This window comes from Diceros bicornis, chromosome 40, assembly GCF_020826845.1.
Source record: "Diceros bicornis minor isolate mBicDic1 chromosome 40, mDicBic1.mat.cur, whole genome shotgun sequence".
NCBI lineage: Eukaryota > Metazoa > Chordata > Mammalia > Perissodactyla > Rhinocerotidae > Diceros > Diceros bicornis.
Genome location: NC_080779.1, coordinates 14,704,183 through 14,720,989, shown reverse-complemented (window position 1 = coordinate 14,720,989; position 16,807 = coordinate 14,704,183). Strand labels below are relative to the sequence as shown.

At 39.5% G+C, this 16,807-nt stretch overlaps 1 protein-coding gene across 1 annotated transcript; it reads left to right on the top strand.

Moving 5' to 3' along the window:
- The first annotated feature begins 38 nt into the window (after nt 1–38).
- Nucleotides 39–14,882, top strand: UNC50 (unc-50 inner nuclear membrane RNA binding protein). Its single transcript, XM_058534495.1, has 6 exons — nt 39–128; nt 1,235–1,518; nt 2,287–2,407; nt 12,555–12,694; nt 12,783–12,884; nt 14,537–14,882. Exons 2-6 carry the CDS (start codon nt 1,239–1,241, stop codon nt 14,671–14,673), a joined length of 780 nt encoding a protein of 259 aa, XP_058390478.1. The 5' UTR covers nt 39–128; nt 1,235–1,238; the 3' UTR covers nt 14,674–14,882.
- The last annotated feature ends 1,925 nt before the right edge of the window (nt 14,883–16,807 follow it).

Sequence of the window (16,807 nt, the reverse complement as noted above, 5' to 3'; positions counted from 1 at the left end):
TGACGCGTCACGTCCCCGGCGCTGGCTACGTTGCGGGAAGGGAAGTTGGCCCGGCGGCTGCTGGGCTCGGCTGCTGGGCGGAGGTGGGGGGTAGTTTGGCGCCCGGCGGAGGCCGCAGCGGGGTCCAGGTGAGGCCTGAGGGCCGCTCGGTCCGCGCGCGGCTCGGGCTCGCCTGGTGCCGTTTCCTCCGGCGACTCGCGGCCCGACCTCCCTGGGCCGTGGAGGGACCGTGTCCGGGTCCCGCTGCTCGGCCCGCCGGAGGGTTGCCGGATGAAATCCAGGACGCCCAGTTCCAGTTGAATTTCAGATAAACAACGAGTGGTGTTTCAGTATGAGTGTGGCCCAGGCGATGTTTCGGACACGCTCATACTAAAAATATTCTTGTGTCTGAGGTTCAAATGTAACCGGGCGTCCTTTGTTTTTACTTGCTAAATCTGTTAACCCTGCCCGCGGCCCCGGGCTGGCGGGGGTCCTCTGGGCCCGGCGAGGCGCTGCTGGCGTCCCGGAGGCCTGGGGTGCGGAGCCGGAGGCTGGGCTGGGCTGGGCTGCCGGGGCGGGGGGGCCGGGCGGTGACCTGCGTTCATCTGGCTTCCGACTGGTTCCAGGGGACTCCCACGCTGTCATTCCCCCTGCTGAACCATTCAGGGAGTAAAACGCTATGGATTGGAGTTTTGCTTTGTTTTGTATCACGTTTTAGTGAAAGAGTTGCTTGCTGGTCACGCGCCGATGGACCTATGGGATTAGGCCACTTATTTTATCTCGTCGGTAACATTGTTTCTAATTGGCTTCAAGAAAGGCTTTCCCTTAAAGGCTTGATGGTTGAGAGCGCGGAATTTTGAGCAAGAGTGCCTGAATTTGAATTTTGGCCCCATCACTATCTGTGTGCTCAAGAGGGGGTTACTTCACCTCTCAGGGAGTCTGTTTCCTCCCTCCCTTCCTCACCGTAGCTACCTGGGGGGGCTCTCTGAGGATTGAGGGAGGTGAAGTGTGAATAAGTGTTGTTACGGTGATTTAGAAGGCTGTGGTACCATCCTTGCCTGAAGTGCAGCTGGCAGTTCTCGAGCCCCCAAAACAAGCCTTAGAAACAACTCCATTCGCTTTTGACCCCTGTCTCTTCTCGTGGATTGGGGCAGAAATGTAAAGTGATCTTCCTCCTGGATAATTCAAAAGAGGGGTGATGGGAGCCAGCTGTTTCTTGAGATGACTTGTAAAAGGATTTTTTTCTTGTATCTAGGAAGATGTTACCAAGTATGTCAATGAATTCCCCAGTGCAGGGGAACGGAGCCCTGAATTCCAGGGATGCAGCAAGACACACGGCTGGAGCAAAGCGCTACAAATACCTGAGAAGGCTTTTTCGCTTTCGGCAGATGGACTTTGAGTTTGCTGCCTGGCAGATGCTCTACCTGTTTACGTCCCCACAGAGGGTTTATAGAAACTTTCATTATCGAAAGCAGACAAAGGATCAGTGGGCCAGAGATGACCCTGCTTTCTTGGTCCTGTTAAGTATCTGGCTCTGTGGTAAGTGTTAGTTTACCTGCAATAGAGTTGAAGGAGAAATTGAGTGTTTCACGTTGGACTTGTCATTTGGAGAATCTTTTGTTATAAATGTATTATGGGTCAGAATTTGGGGATATTTGAAGCAGTTGCTTCCTTTCTGAGGCCTCAGAAATCTCCTCAGAGGAAACAGGATTGTATTCTTTCTGGTTCTAAGGTCCCAAGCAGACGCCAGAGTAAACTGTTACCTGGGAGCTTTGAAAAGCAGAGGACAGAATCACTCTGTCTTTTAAGTACTGTGATAAATAAATCAAGACCCAAATGCAAACTTACTGTGAAAAGGAATATTGAGATTGGAAATTGCATTTCACAATCAGGCAGGTCCAGAGTGAGAGTTGTAAAAGTACTGATGTGAACTTGAGAAACTACTTGAGTTCTCCAGTAGTGTAGTGAAAGGGTCCTAACCAGCTTTAGTGTGTTGAAGTTTGTAAGATTTTTTTCACCTTCACCTGGACTTAAATATGTGAACGCTTTTTCAGTACTAGTGGTGTTCTAAATGCTGGGGCTACCCTGGTGAACCACAGACTGACAGGGGCCTCCTCAGGAAACTTCAGATATCGCAGTGGCCATTTTGTGTTCCAAGGTGGTCTGCATTTCTTAATCAGTTACATAGAACACATGTTTGGGGTTCTGTTTACATACTAGACTGTGGGCATCTGGAGGGCAGGGACTGGGCCCCATATCCCTAGAACCCAGCAAAGTGCCTGAATGCGTCTTGTAAATCTTTTCCAGTATCCACTATAGGATTTGGCTTTGTGCTGGACATGGGATTCTTTGAGACGATAAAGCTTCTCCTTTGGGTTGTATTCATAGATTGTATAGGCGTTGGTCTTCTCATATCAACTTTAATGTGGTAAGTACCATAACTTTGGTTTTTCAGATGCTGCTTAGAGCCTCCATTTGCTTGCTTCAGAGGTATAGTAGCTGATGGAAAGTAAAACGAGATAGACGAATGAAAACATCAATTTTGACTGCCAAGATTATCAGAAGATAAGGATGGTCTGTATTGTCAAAGTGCAGCAAATAAGTAAATTGAAATAATGATTATATCATACTGATAAAATCCCCGATTTTGCAAAAATATTATGCAGTTAGCCAATTCTGCTTCAGTTGTCTGGGTGATGGCACAATTTTCTGTGGCATTTGTCAGTGGGTCACTTGTAGTCGTATACGATCCAGAGGGTTATTTCATGGAATCTTTGGCTTTAAATGAAGTACACTTGAAAAGGGGTTTTTGTTGTTGTTGTTGTTACAAAACTTTTGGTGCCTTCCTGCTGAGAGACATGCACGCAGAGGTTTTATTGGAAGAGTTCTCAGTCTGACTTGTCTGGGTTTGCTTTAACAACAGTAGTGTCCTAAGTATAAATCTCGTGTTAGGTTTTTCAGTTTCTCACAGATAGAGTGCTCCTGTGTGGCTGGCATGCTGGGTGAAGGGAATGGATGTGGGGAGTGAGCTCAGTAGAGAGCCAGTGGCTGAGTAGGGGTGGTGGTCCTTGTATATCAGAGAAAACACCATGGAACGTTTTAGTCACAGAGAGACCTGGGTTTAGGCGCCAGTACTGTGGAACCCTTAGCCCCAGTCTCCTCTTTTGTAAAATGGAGTTAATTATCTTATTTTGTAAGGTACTTGAGAAGACTGTGGTATGAAAAGCGCCTGGCATACCAAAAAATGGTAGCTATTAATATTTTAAACAAAATTTTGAGCCTATAACCTCTGATGATACCAACGTTTTATTTTCCTTTGTAACTTCTGATAGTACAGTATAGATTTTGATGTGCTAGGTAGTCAGTAAATGCTTTGCATTATTAATCTAAAATTCTAAAATGTGATCTAAAAATAATACTGCTGACTAATGTAAGTCACATATTCATTATCCAAATACCCGTGAAAAACATGGTATATGAAAAAATTTCAATAAATAAGGCTTTCAAAAGAATAGTTTGTAGCATGCTTCCTGCCATAAATGCATTGACCGTGGAGGGCCACAGAAACCAGGTCACGCTGGAGTTTAGTACTTTTAGTATTAGTCTGTATCGTAGTTTGAGTTAAGTAGAAAAGGACTCAGTATATTTTTGAGAACCTACGTTGTGTTGTGAATTGCGTGAGGACCTAGAAATAGAAATGATGACACATGATTGCGGTCATCCCAGAGGCGCCACAGGAACAACGTGAGGGGGTGTTTAGGGAGATGGGCTAGTTGATTCCTGGTACCAAGGGCACAGGCATAGAAGTGTGGAACAGCATGCTAGGTCGTAGAGTGAGAGTAGAGTGTAGAGTGTAGAATGACACTGAATGGCTGGGAAAGAGATGTGACTAGAGAAATTGGCCTTAAATGCAATTCAGAAAAAAGAATTGGACTTGATCTCATAGGTTGCATGTGTGGGTTGGGAGGCGGGGGAGAGGTGGGGAGCTTGGAGGCTTTGAAGTAAGGAAATGTTAGATTCACACTTGAGGAGAAGTCTGTTCTGTGGCAGGGAGGAGAAGCTGGAGAAGAGCGCAAGGCTGGATACAGTTGTGGGGTCTGCATGGGAGTAGAGAAGGCCCAGGCTAGTGTGATGACCATGGGAAGAGAGAAGAGAGGGGTTAGAGAGTTTCCGTGATAACAGGATATGATGAGGGCAGGGAAGAGGAGAGGCCGAGGCCTCCTCTGGGATGGCCTGCAAGTTTCTGGCTTAGGAGTAAGTGGCAGGTGCCGAGGAAGCACTCCATGTCGGACATGAATTCAGGTGGCTTGTTGAATATTAGTGGAAATAAAGGTTCAGTAGACACTGGGGTAGATGACTGTGAACCTGCAACAGTCTGGGCCAAGATGAGGACGTGCCTGGCATCATTAATATGGAAATGGGAGGTGAAAACCACAGTTGTCCTGGAGCTCTCTCAGAAGAATTTCTGTGTTCTAGAGGTAAGACTCCAACTGAGGACAGAAGCCTGGGAAGTGCCTCTTTAAGGAATAAGCAAAGGGAGCAGCAGGAGGAGGACCACAGAATGGGAACTTGTTGGCAGTGAGCTAGATGCTTATTCCACTCATTTTATTTTTGTTAGTTTTTAACTGAAGTATCATTGGCATACAATATCCTATTAGTTTCATGTGTACATCATAGTGATGTGATATTTATATACATTACAAAATGATCACGATAACTCTAGTTACCATTTGTCACCATACAAAGTTATTACAGCGTTATTGACTATATTCTCTATGCTGTACATTATAGGCATATAATGTACAGAGATGTCACGGGTTTGGTTCCACACCATCACAATAAAGTAGTCACACAAATTTTTTGGTTTCCCAAAAAATGCATAAAAAAGTTGTTTACACTATACTGTAGTCTGTTAAGTGTGCAATAGCACTATGTCTAAAAAACAATGTACATACCTTAATTAAAAAATACTTTATTCCTGAAAAATGCTAACCATTATCTGAGCCATCAGCAAGTCATAATCTTTTTGCTGGTGGAGGGTCTTGTAAAAAATGTAGTATCTGCCAAGTGCAATAAAGCAAAGTGCAGTAAAGTGAGGTATGCCTGTATATCCCCATGACTTATTTATTTTATAACTGGAAACTTTTACCTCTTAACCCCCCTCACCTATTTTGCCCACTCTCAAACCCCTCACCCCTCTGGTAACCGCCAGTTTGTCTCCTGTATCTATGAGTCTGTTTCTGTTTTGTTTGTTCATTTGTTTTGTTTTTTAGATTTCACTTATAAGTGAAATCATAGAATGTTTGTTTTTCTCTGTGTGACTTATTTCACATACCATAATACTCTCTAGGTCAATCTATGTTGTCGCAAATGGCAAGATTTCATTTTTTTTTATGGCTGAGTAATATTCCATTGCATGTACATACCACATCTTTATCCATTCATCCACTGATGGACACTTAGGTTGCTTCCGCTATTGCAAATAATGCTGCAATGAATATAGGGGTGAATATATCTCTTTGATTTAGTAATTTCCTTTTCTTTGGATAAATACCCAGAGGTAGAATTGATAGATCGGATGGTAGTTCTATTTTTAATTTTTTGAGGAATCTCCATACTGTTTTCTGTAGTGGCTGAACCAAATTTACATTCCCACCAACAGTGTACGAGGGTTCCCTTTTCTCCACATCCTCTCCAACACTTATTTTTTGTCTTTTTGATAATAGCCATCCTGACAGGTATGAGGTGGTATCTCATTGTGGTTGATTTGCATTTCCCTGATGATTAGTGATGTTGAGCATCTTTTAATGTGCCTGTTGGCCATCTGTATATCTTCTTTGGAAAAAATATCTAAGTCCTTGGCCCATTTTTTTAAATCAGGTTATTTGGTTTTTTGATATTAAGTTGTGTAAGTTCTTCATATATTTTGGATAGTAACTGCTTATTGGATGTATGATTTGCAAATATCTTCTCCCATTCAGTAGGTTGCCTTTTCATTTTGTGGATGGTTTCCTTTGCTGTGCAAAAGCTTTTTAGTTTGAGGTACTCCTATTTGTTTATTTTTGCTTTTGTTGCCCTTGCCTGAGGAGACTGGTCCAAAAAAATAATGCTAAGACTGATGTCACAGAGCTTACTGCCTGTGTTTTCTTCTAAGAGTTTTATGGTATCAGGTCTTAGATTCAAGTCTTTAATCTATTTTGAATTTATGTAAGATAGTAGTCCAGTCTCATTTTTTTGCATGTAGCTGTCCAGTTTCCCAGCACCATTTGTTGAAGAGACTGTCTTTCCCCATTGAATATAGACCACATATGCGTGAGTTTATTTCTGGGCTCTCTATTCTATTCTATTGATCTATGTGTCTGTTTTTGTGCCAGTACCATACTGTTTTGATTACTGAAGGTTTGTAGTATAATTTGAAATCAGGGAGCATGATACCTCCAACTTAGTTCTTTCTCAAGATTGCTTTGGCTATTCAAGGTCTTTTTTGGTTCCATAGAAATTTTAGGATTCTTTATTCTAGTTCTGTGAAAAATGTCATTGTTACTTTGGTGGGGATTGCATTGAATCTGTAGATTGCTTTGGGTAGTATGGACATTTTAACAATATTAATTCTTCCAGTCCATGAGCATGGTATATCTTTCCATTTATTTGTGTCTTCTTTAATTTCTTTTATCAGTGTCTTATAGTTTTCAGAGTATAGGTCTTTCACCTCCTTGGTTAAATTTATTCTTAGGTAATTTATTCTTTTTGATGCAATTGTAGATGGGATTCTTTTCTTAATTTCTCTGATAGTTTGTTGTTAGTGTATAGAAACACAGCCAATTTCTGTATGTTAACTTTACAGTTGTATCCTGCAACTTGACTGAATTCGTTTCTTAGTTCTGATAGGTTTTTGGTAGAGTCTTTAGGGTTTTCTATATATAGTATCATGTCATCTGCAAATAGTGACAGTTTTACTTCTTCCTTTCCAATTTGGATGCCTTTTCTTTCTTTTCCTTGTCTAATTGCTCTGGCTAGGATTTCCAATACTATGTTGAATATAAGTGGCGAGAGGGGGCATTTCTCTCTTGTTCCTGATCTTAGAGGAAATGCTTTCAGCTTTTCATCATTGAGTATCATGTTAGCTGTGGGTTTGTCATATCTGGCTTTTATTATGTTGAGGTATGTTCCTTCTGTACCCACTTTGTTGAGAGTGTTTATCATAAATGGATGCTGAATTTTGTCAAATGCTTTTTCTGCATCTATTGAGATGATCATATGATTTTTATCCTTTTTTGTTAATGTATGTTTTTAATTGGACCATTCTTGTATCCCTGGAATAAATCCCACTTGATCGTGGGGTATGATCACTTTTAATATATTGCTGAATTCAGTTTGCTTGTAGTTTGTTGAGGATTTTTGCATCTATGTTCATCAGGGATATTGGCCTATAATTTTCTTTTTTGTGTGCTGTCTTTGTCTGGTTTTAGTATCCGGGTAATGCTGGCCTCGTAAAATGAGTTTAGAAGTGTTCCTTCCTCCTCAGTTTTTTGGAATAAATTGAGGCAGATCGGTATCAACTCTAAATGTTTGGTAGAATTCACTTGTGAAGCTTTCTGGTCCTGGACTTTTGTTTTTTGGGAGTTTATAAATTACTGATTCAGTTTCATTACTTGTAATCAGTCTATTCAGAATTTTTATTTCTTCATGATTCAGTCTTGGAATGTTGTGTGTTTCTAGGAATTTATTCATTTCTTCTAGGTTTTCCAATTTGTTGGTGTATAATTGTTCGTGGTAGTCTTTTATGATCTTTTGTATTGCTGTGGTGTCAGCTGTAACTTCTTTTTCCTTTCTAGTTTTATTTATTTGGGCCCTCACTCTCTTTTTCTTGATGAGTCTGGCTAAAGGCTTATTGATTTTTATTTATCTTTTCAAGGAACCAGTTTTTAGTTTCACTGATCTTGTCTATTGTTTTTTAGTCTCTATTTCATGTATTTCCACTCTGATATTTACTATTTTCTTTCTTCTGTGAACTTTGGGCTTTCTTTGTTATTCTTTTTCTAGTTCCTTTAGGTGTAAAGTTAGATTGTTTATTTGAGATTTTTCTTGTTTCTTGAGGTAGGCCTGTATTGCTGTGAACTTCCCTCTTAGAACTGCTTTTGCTGCATCCCATAGATTTTGGAATGTTGTGTTTCCATTTTCATCTGTCTCAAGGTATTTTTACATTTCCTCTTTGATTTCTTCATTGACTCATTGATTGTTTGGTAGCATGTTGTTTAATCTCTATGTGTTCATGTTTTTTTCCAGTTTTCTTCTTGTAATTGACTTCTGGTTTCATACTGTTGTGGTAAGAAAAGATGCTTGATACGATTTCAGTCTTCTTAAATTGACTTTTTTTGTGGCCTAACATATGATCTGTCGCTGATAATGTTCCATGTACCCTTGGAAAGAATGTGTACTCTGCCATTTTAGGATGGACTGTTCTGTATATATCTATTAAGTCCATCTGGTCTAATGTGTCATTTAAGGCCAGTGTTTCCTATTGATTTTCTGTCCGGATGATCTATCTATTGATGTAAGTGGGATATTAAGTCCCCTACTATTATTGTATTACTGTCAATTTCTCCCTTTGTGTCTTTTAATATTTGCTTTGTATATTTAGGTGCTCCTATGTTGTGTGCATAAATATTTATGAATGTTATATCTTCTTCTTGGATTGACCCCTTTATCATTATGTAATGTCCTTCTTTGTCTTTAGTTACAGTCTTTTTTTAAAGTCTATTTTGTCTGATATGCATATTGCTACCCCATCTTTCTTTCTGTTTCCATTTGCATGGAATATCTTTTTCCATTCCTTCACTTTCAGTCTGTGTGTGTCTTTAGATCTGAAGTGAATCTCCTCTAGGCAACATATAGATGGGTCTTGTTTTTTTAATCCATTCAGCCATTCTGTGTCTTTTGATTGGAGCATTTAGTTCATTTAAATTTAATTATCAATAGGTATGTGCTTATTGCCATTTTGTTAGTCATTTTCTGGTTGTTTTTGTAGTTTTTATCTGTTCCTTTCTTCTCCTTTTTGTTCTCTTCCCTTGTGGTTTGATGGTCTTTAGTGTTATGTTTAGGTTCCTTTCTCATTATTTTTTGTGTATGTATTGTAGGTTTTTGGTTTGTGGTTACCATAAGGTTCATATATATCGACCCATATATATACCAGTTTGTTTTAAGGAGATAGTCACTGAAGTTTGAATGCATTTTAAAAGCACTACATTTTTACCCCCTCCCCAACATTTTATGTTTTTAACATCATATTTTACATTTTTTAATTTTGTGTATCCCTTAACTGCTTATTGTAGTTATAGTTAATTTTACTAGTTTGTCGTTTAACCTTCATACTGCTTTTTAAGTGGCTAATCCACTGCTTTTACTGCATATTTGCCTTTACCAGTGAGATTTTTTTCTTTTATATCTTTTCTTATTTCTACTTATGGCCTTTTCTTTTCTGCTTAAAGAAGACCCTTTTACGTTTCTCATAAGACTTATTTAGTGGTGCTGAACTCTTTTAGTTTTTGCTTGTCTGGGAAACTTTATCTCTCCTTCATCTGAATGATAACCTTGCCAGTTAGAGTATTCTTGGTTGTAAGTTTTTTCCTTTCAGCACCTTAAATATATCCTCCCACTCCCTTCTGGCTTGCAAAGTTTCTGTTAAAAAATCAGCTGATAGTCTTATGGGAGTTCCCTGATATGTGACTTGTTGGGGTGTTTTTTTTTTTTTTTAATGGTGAGGAAGATTAGCCCTGAGCTAAGATCTGTTGCCAATCCTCCCTTTTTTGCTGAGGAAGATTGGCCCTGGGCTAACATCTATGTCCATCCTCCTCTACTTTATATGTGGGATGGCTGCCACGGCATGGCTTGATAAACGGTGCATAGGTCTGTGCCCAGGATCTGAACCCCAGGCCACCGAAGCAGAGCGTACAAACTTAACCACTATGCCACTGGGCCGGCCGTATGACTTGTTGTTTTTTCTTGCTGCCTTTAAGATTCTCCTCTTATCTTTAACTTTTGCCATTTTAATTATAATATGTCTGGGTGTGGGTCTCTCGTTTGTTGAGTTCATCTTGTTTGGGACTTTTTGTGCTTTCTGGACCTGGATGTCTGTTTCCTTTCCCAGATTAGGGAAGTTTTCAGCCATTATTTCTTCAAATAAGTTTTCTGTGCCTTTCTCTCTCTCTTCTCCTTCTGAGAGACCTATAATGCGAATGTTAGTAGGCTTGATGTTGTCTCAGAGGTCCTGTAAACTATTCTCATTTTCTAAAATTCTTTTTTCTTTTTGCTCTTCTCTCTGGGTGATTTCCATTATTCTGTCTTCCAGATCACTGATCCATTCTTCTGTATCATCTAATCTGATGCTGATTCCCTTTAGTGTATTTTTCATTTCAGTTATTGTATTCTTCAGCTCTGATTGGTTGTTGAAGTTCTCATTGTGTTCCTCCACTGCATTGAGGCCACCATGGTGAGACAGCTGGAGCTGAAGCAGGCACAGGCTGGGGGATCCCAGGGCATGCCATGCCAGGGCCACCCTGACAGGATGGCTGGAGCTGGAGTGCGCACAGGCTGGGAGGTTCTGGGGTGTGCTGTGCCGGGGCTGCCTTGGCAGGACAGCTGGAGCTGGAGTGTGTGTGGGCTTGGGGGGCAGGGGTGTTCCAGGAGGGCATCACACCATGGCTACCCTTACTCGATTCATTTTAATAGCACATATTCTTGTCTAAAATGGAAGATGTTTTGGTAAGTTCTAGTTTGTTTGAGTAAAGCTTTATTATATTGACATTTTCAGATAACTGAGTACAAGACTGTTTTATTAGTACTGTACCATGTTCTCCCTCTTGTTTCTTTATTTTTTCTATTTTTATTTACACTGTAGGCATGGTATTTTCTTAACTGTATCCTTGAAATCATACATATAAAGGTCCACTGAATTTCCACAGCTGTGTCCATAATATGAATGACTCTTTTTGTTCTTTTCCTTTGAAGATCAATTTTTCTATTACCTGGATATTTTACTTTTCATTCATTCATCGTTAACTGAACGAATAGGCCATGCTGTGGAACAGTGACATAAACTTGAATAATTGTTCTTATGGCTAGATACATCACTGGCCATTCTTTTCGTTACTGGTTCCCCCTGATTCCCTGACCTTTTAAAAGGGGCATGACCCAGGTCTTAGGCCTTGGACCTATCCTCTATCTATGTTCATTCTTTGGGTGATTTCATTCAGGCCGAGGGATTTTTTTTCTGTGTGTGTGAGGAAGATCAGCCTGGAGCTAACATCCATGCTAATCTTCCTCTTTTTGCTGAGGAAGACTGGCTCTGAGCTAACATCTATTGCCAATCCTCTTCCTTTTTTTCCCCCAAAGCCCCAACAGATAGCTGCATGTCATAACTGCACATCCTTCCAGTTGCTGCACGTGGGACGCGGCCTCAGCATGGCCGGAGAAGTGGTGCATTGGTGCGCGCCCGGGATCTGAACCCGGGCCACCAGTAGCAGAGTGCGCGCACTTAACTGCTAAGCCAAGGGCAGCCCAGGGATTTTAAATATCATGTATACACCGATGAGTTTATATCTCCAGTTTGGGTCTTTCCTCCAAACTGTAGACTTTATGTACTTCTTTCTCCGTACAAACAGGCATCTTCAACATAAGTCCAGATCCAAACTCCTGTGCTCTCCTTCCTGCCCCAAACCACTCTTTCTGTAGCCATCCCCACCTCAGTTAATGGCAGCTCAGTCTTCCATTTGTTTAAGGGAGAAATTTCCCAGTCATCCTTGACTCTTCTTTTTTTCTCATACTCTACATCCAGTATTTAAACGAATGCTATTGGCTCTGCCTTCCCATGTCACCACCTCCACTGCTACCACCCTGTTCATCTCTTACTCGCAGTAGGCTCCCAGCTGGTCTCTCCACTTTCACTCTTGTCCCTATAGTCTGTGCTCAGATCTGCCCCCAGAGGAACCCTGTCAAAATATAAGTCCGACACTTCTGGGAACTCCACAGTGACTTCTTAGTTCACCAAGAATAAAAGCCAAAGGTCTTAAAATGGCCATGGGCTTTATAAGACCTGGCTTCCTGTTTCTTTTCTGATTTCATTTCCTGCTACTCTTCTCACTTGTTCCAGACACACTGGTCTCCTCACCCATTCCTCAAACATGCCAGGCTTTCTGCCACCTCCTTTGTACTCCACCACCTCTTCCCCCTCCATACGTGGACTGCCCTCTGCCTAGAATGCTCTGCCCCAGGTAATTCCCATTACTGCCCTTGTGTCTTTACCCAGATGTTACTTTATTATGACTATCACATTTAACGTTGTTTTTCAACTTTGTATTCTCTGTCTTTCTTTTCTGCTTTCTTTTTCTTCATAGTAGCATCTGACATACATTGTTGTCAGTCTACTCCCACTGGATTGAAGGCACAGATTTTTGTCTGTTTTGTTTACCACTGTATCTCTGGTATCTAGAATAATGTTTGGTGCATAGAAGGTAGTCAGTAAATATTTATAGAATTAATTTTATTGTATTATGAAAGAAATCTTAACTTTTCTTCAGGTTTATTTCTAACAAATATTTAGTGAAACGGCAAAGCAGAGACTATGATGTGGAGTGGGGCTATGCCTTTGATGTGCATCTGAATGCTTTTTATCCTCTCCTAGTCATTCTGCATTTTATCCAGCTTTTTTTCATTAACCGTAAGTAGCAATTACTTCTCAAAATATTATCAAAAAGTCTTCATTGTATGCACTGAAAAGAGATTCATTGTATGCATCTCTTTGGCAGATGTTATCCTAACAGACACATTTATTGGATATTTAGTTGGAAATACCTTATGGTTGGTTGCAGTTGGCTATTATATCTATGTAACCTTCCTAGGATACAGTGGTAAGTGATTACTTTTTTTGGTTGACTAGAAATGTAACGGAGGGGAAAAGCTGTTGTAACACAATTTTAACACAATTAGCTTACTTTATTGGAGCATTTTCAGGCACTGTCCCAAGTATTTTTCTATGAATTATGTCATTTAATCTTAATAATTTTTTGATATACGTTTACTTATCCCCATTTTTCAAATGAGGAAACAGGCCTAGAATATTAAGTAATTTGCCCATGGTCACACAGCTAGAAAGTGGCATAGCTGTTATATAACAAATTTTATAATTTCAAGGAACCATGTTAACCCATGTTGATTATCTCCAAGTTACTTGGGGGAACCTATGACCAGTTTCCTCTTCTTTTTCTCCCAGGCTCTCAGGTCCTAGGCTACCAACAGTAGGTTAGAGTGAGGAAAGGGTTGGGTTCGGTGTATGGGCACATAGGTATATGAACTTGAGTATGTTTAAAACCTTTGGTTCATTTTCCATTTTTGTGATCATTGTATGGTTCTGTAGATGATCACAGAAGATCAGGTCAGACTTCTCCTGACCTCAGGATATGTTTGCAAACTTACTGTTAAATCCTGCTCCCAGTTCATTTTTCTTAATATGAATGAGAAACATTTTTACATTATTCTTCATTTATGTTAAGAAATGATCTCCATTAAATAGAGTTAAATTAAATCTAGAGATCTTACTGATGATTTGTGAGCACTGTATTGCTTTTAGCCTTTCCTTTCTAGTTACTCTGGGTAGTCAGGACCTTACTGTAAATACAGACCACTCGTCCTCATGTAGGACTGGCTCCTCTGGCCAGAGCTGTTGTTCCCACCTCACCTCCACTCCCTTGCTGCTTTGCCAGGGACCACTTAACCCCATTGGGAGTCCTTTCTCTAGTTCAGGGGAGATGTTTGTGACATGTTATGTTCAGGTTTCTGATGAATTTTCACATATTTTGAGAAAGTGTTTTAAATTGTGATCAGGACACTGCAACATTGTGGTTTCTCTAAGTGGATTTTTGATCACTCTCCTGTTAGCTCAGGTTCAGTTTGGGGACTTCCTGTATGAGAAATGTTTAGGTTAGAATGCATGGGGTAGGGACCCACTAAGCAGTGAGCAAGAAAGAAACATGGGTATCTGGGGACAGATTTTATATTTGAGAGTTTTAGTTCTTTCCTAAGGGTTGGGATATGAGTTGAGATCTCACCTTCTCAAAGTGGAGGTGTAATGCTTTCTACATTGGGAAATCTCATAAGAGTTGTTTTTTTCCTGTAATATTATCCATCTCTGTTGGTACTTATAGATGGACTCTTAGAGGCTTTTCAAGCAGCCACAGGTTTAAATTCACCGTTTCATTAATATTTGTCATGCTCATCCCTCATTCTTAATCTCTCTGAGTCCCGGATTTGCTTCTCTATTTCGGCCTTTGTGCTGAAATAATCCCTCTACTCGGTTTCTTCACAGCCATGAATGAGAAGGAGGTAACACAAAAGAGTAGTAAAAGTAGTATAGTTCTGGCTATCTATAGCATCATCTTACTGATTCAAAGTATGTGTTCTTTTTTGGCCCCACGTGTTGTAATAAGAGCTGTCTTTCAGAATGTTCATTTATTAGTCATATTTCCTTTTTTTAAAAATGAATTTGGATTTGTTTCTTTTCCAGCATTGCCATTTTTGAAAAATACAGTAATTCTTCTCTATCCATTTGCACCTCTCATTCTACTCTATGGACTGTCACTAGCACTAGGATGGAACTTTACCCACATGCTATGCTCCTTCTACAAGTACAGAGTGAAATGAAGAGAAAAAGTGAGACTAGAACATCTTAACTATGTCTGCAGTATTGGTGAGGTGATGACTTCTTCTGAAACTTGTAAATAAACTATCATTGTAGATATCTTAAAGGTGTAAAGTTTGCAACTTGGAAGAAATATGTTAACACTATGGTTGAGTACATTCCTTAAAACTAATTAAATGTACATTTCTATAATAAATATTTTTTAAACTAATGCATTTATTTTATTCATTCTAATATTTGCACACAAGAATGATATCTAAAGTACTAAGGGCATGAGGAAAATAGAAAGGTAAGAGGACTTTAATATGAATTGAGTATTTTTGAAAGAGTGTCCATCTGGAGAACTAACCCCCCGCCCCATTACTGACAAGGTACACAGTCTGCCCCCATTTCTAATGGGCAACTGTAGTTGAAATACTGATATAGGTCACATGATCCTAGTTTAACCTTCAAAAGCCTCCTTAACCTGTAATGTAACTCAAATAGGAATCACTGTACTACAGCCCCTAAATATCAACAGCATTTTCTATGCCAAAAAAATCCCCGAACAAACAAACTATGTTAAATTGAAGAGGCCCATGGTGGCTACTCTTATTTTGGGAACTAGATAGTGTCCATAATATATGAATGAGCAGCTAGTAACACTGACAAGCACTGTCTTACACTAAGGCTTTTCTTTCCTTCTTGAAAGACTTCCCAAAACCCACATACAAGATCCACTCCTGTTTTCTAACTGAAATACTTCAAGTAAACTATTATCTCAGTGTTTGTTAAACAAAACTAATGAAAAACTTGCTACTCATTAAGTTTCACCTATTTTTATTAGAAGAAATCTTGAATTCAACATGGCTTTTTACACTTCATTTCAAATACATGTGAATGGCCATGGCACAGAGAAACAAACAGTGATGAAAGGCACAGTGAACAGGACCAGTTATTAGGTTTCAATTATAGCAGCAAATTTGAAAATAAATAATCTTCCTTTAAAAATCCAACAGGTACCTAAACTATTACTACAGATATTACTCATTCAACCAATGAAGACACTGTAAGGAAAATATGCACAATATATTTAAAGAGAAAAAAAAAATCTGGTACAACCTGGAAAAAGCAATTCCTTAGGCAGCTTCTCCAAGGGGTGCTTCCAGAAACACCCCCAAATGCGAAGACAACCTCTCCAAACAAAGTGTTCTGGATGAGAAACACTTTAGTTTTTCAATCCGTAAATAATTGTTACCTTTAATCAGCTGATTTCTAAATCTTAGAAAACAAACATTCCTCTCTGTACTGAAATGAAAAGTATCAAATCTGCTGGCAGTGTATCTTACAGTACTGTCGATAGCAGCCATGTTTAAGGCTCAGAAAATATGTCTTCAAAAGGTATTTTCACCTAATTTCAGCAAACACTGAGCATTTCAAATAAATAATGGAAGGCTAATCAAACTAAAGTGCCAAACCTTTGATTCCAGGGCAATTTGCTAATTCCTAATACCATGAAACAACTAGGAGCAAGTGATACATGCACTTGAAATAGCCTCTCTAAGGCCCAAGGGTATTAACAGTCCCCACAACAAACAATCCTTATTTTAGAACAATTTTAGCACCACTATTAACATTTTTTACTGCAAAGTTAACAACACTGGGAATGATACTTTGGACAAAGTGCTTTCCATTAAACATTCAGTTGACTTTCTTGAACAATGTCTTCTAACGTCTCAACTCAAACACACTCTGCAGTTACAGCTCTTCCTTTGAAAATGATCTAGTAGTGCCCAAACCGGTGACGCAAGTGTTTCCGGTAAGAAGACAAAAGTATTGGTGATATGGCTATACATAACAAATTTTTTTTTTTTTTAATACTACTGTGGCAGTAGTCTTTATAGCACTGTATGTTCACATGCATTAACTAAAGCACACCAGTTAGCATGGTATATATCTGTTAAGATTAATAATTAAAATTTTACAACTATCAAACTAAATTTCACTATAAATACTGCTACATAGCTTGGAAAAGTTTCCTTTTCTATAAAGAAAGAGATCGGATATCTCAGTTCCCTTAGAACACTAAGATATGATTATGACTCAAATTTCTGACCTTTTGACGGTCTTAGCCTCTCATTTTCTTTCCTTTAGCTC

Excerpts from the sequence above, each read along its gene's own strand:
- UNC50 (XM_058534495.1), top strand. The coding sequence starts at position 1,239 with ATGTTACCAAGTATGTCAATGAATTCCCCAGTGCAGGGGAACGGAGCC. Across the intron at positions 12,695-12,782 it reads CCAGCTTTTTTTCATTAACC|ATGTTATCCTAACAGACACA; the intron begins GTAAGTAGCAAT and ends TCTCTTTGGCAG. Across the intron at positions 12,885-14,536 it reads AACCTTCCTAGGATACAGTG|CATTGCCATTTTTGAAAAAT; the intron begins GTAAGTGATTAC and ends TTTCTTTTCCAG.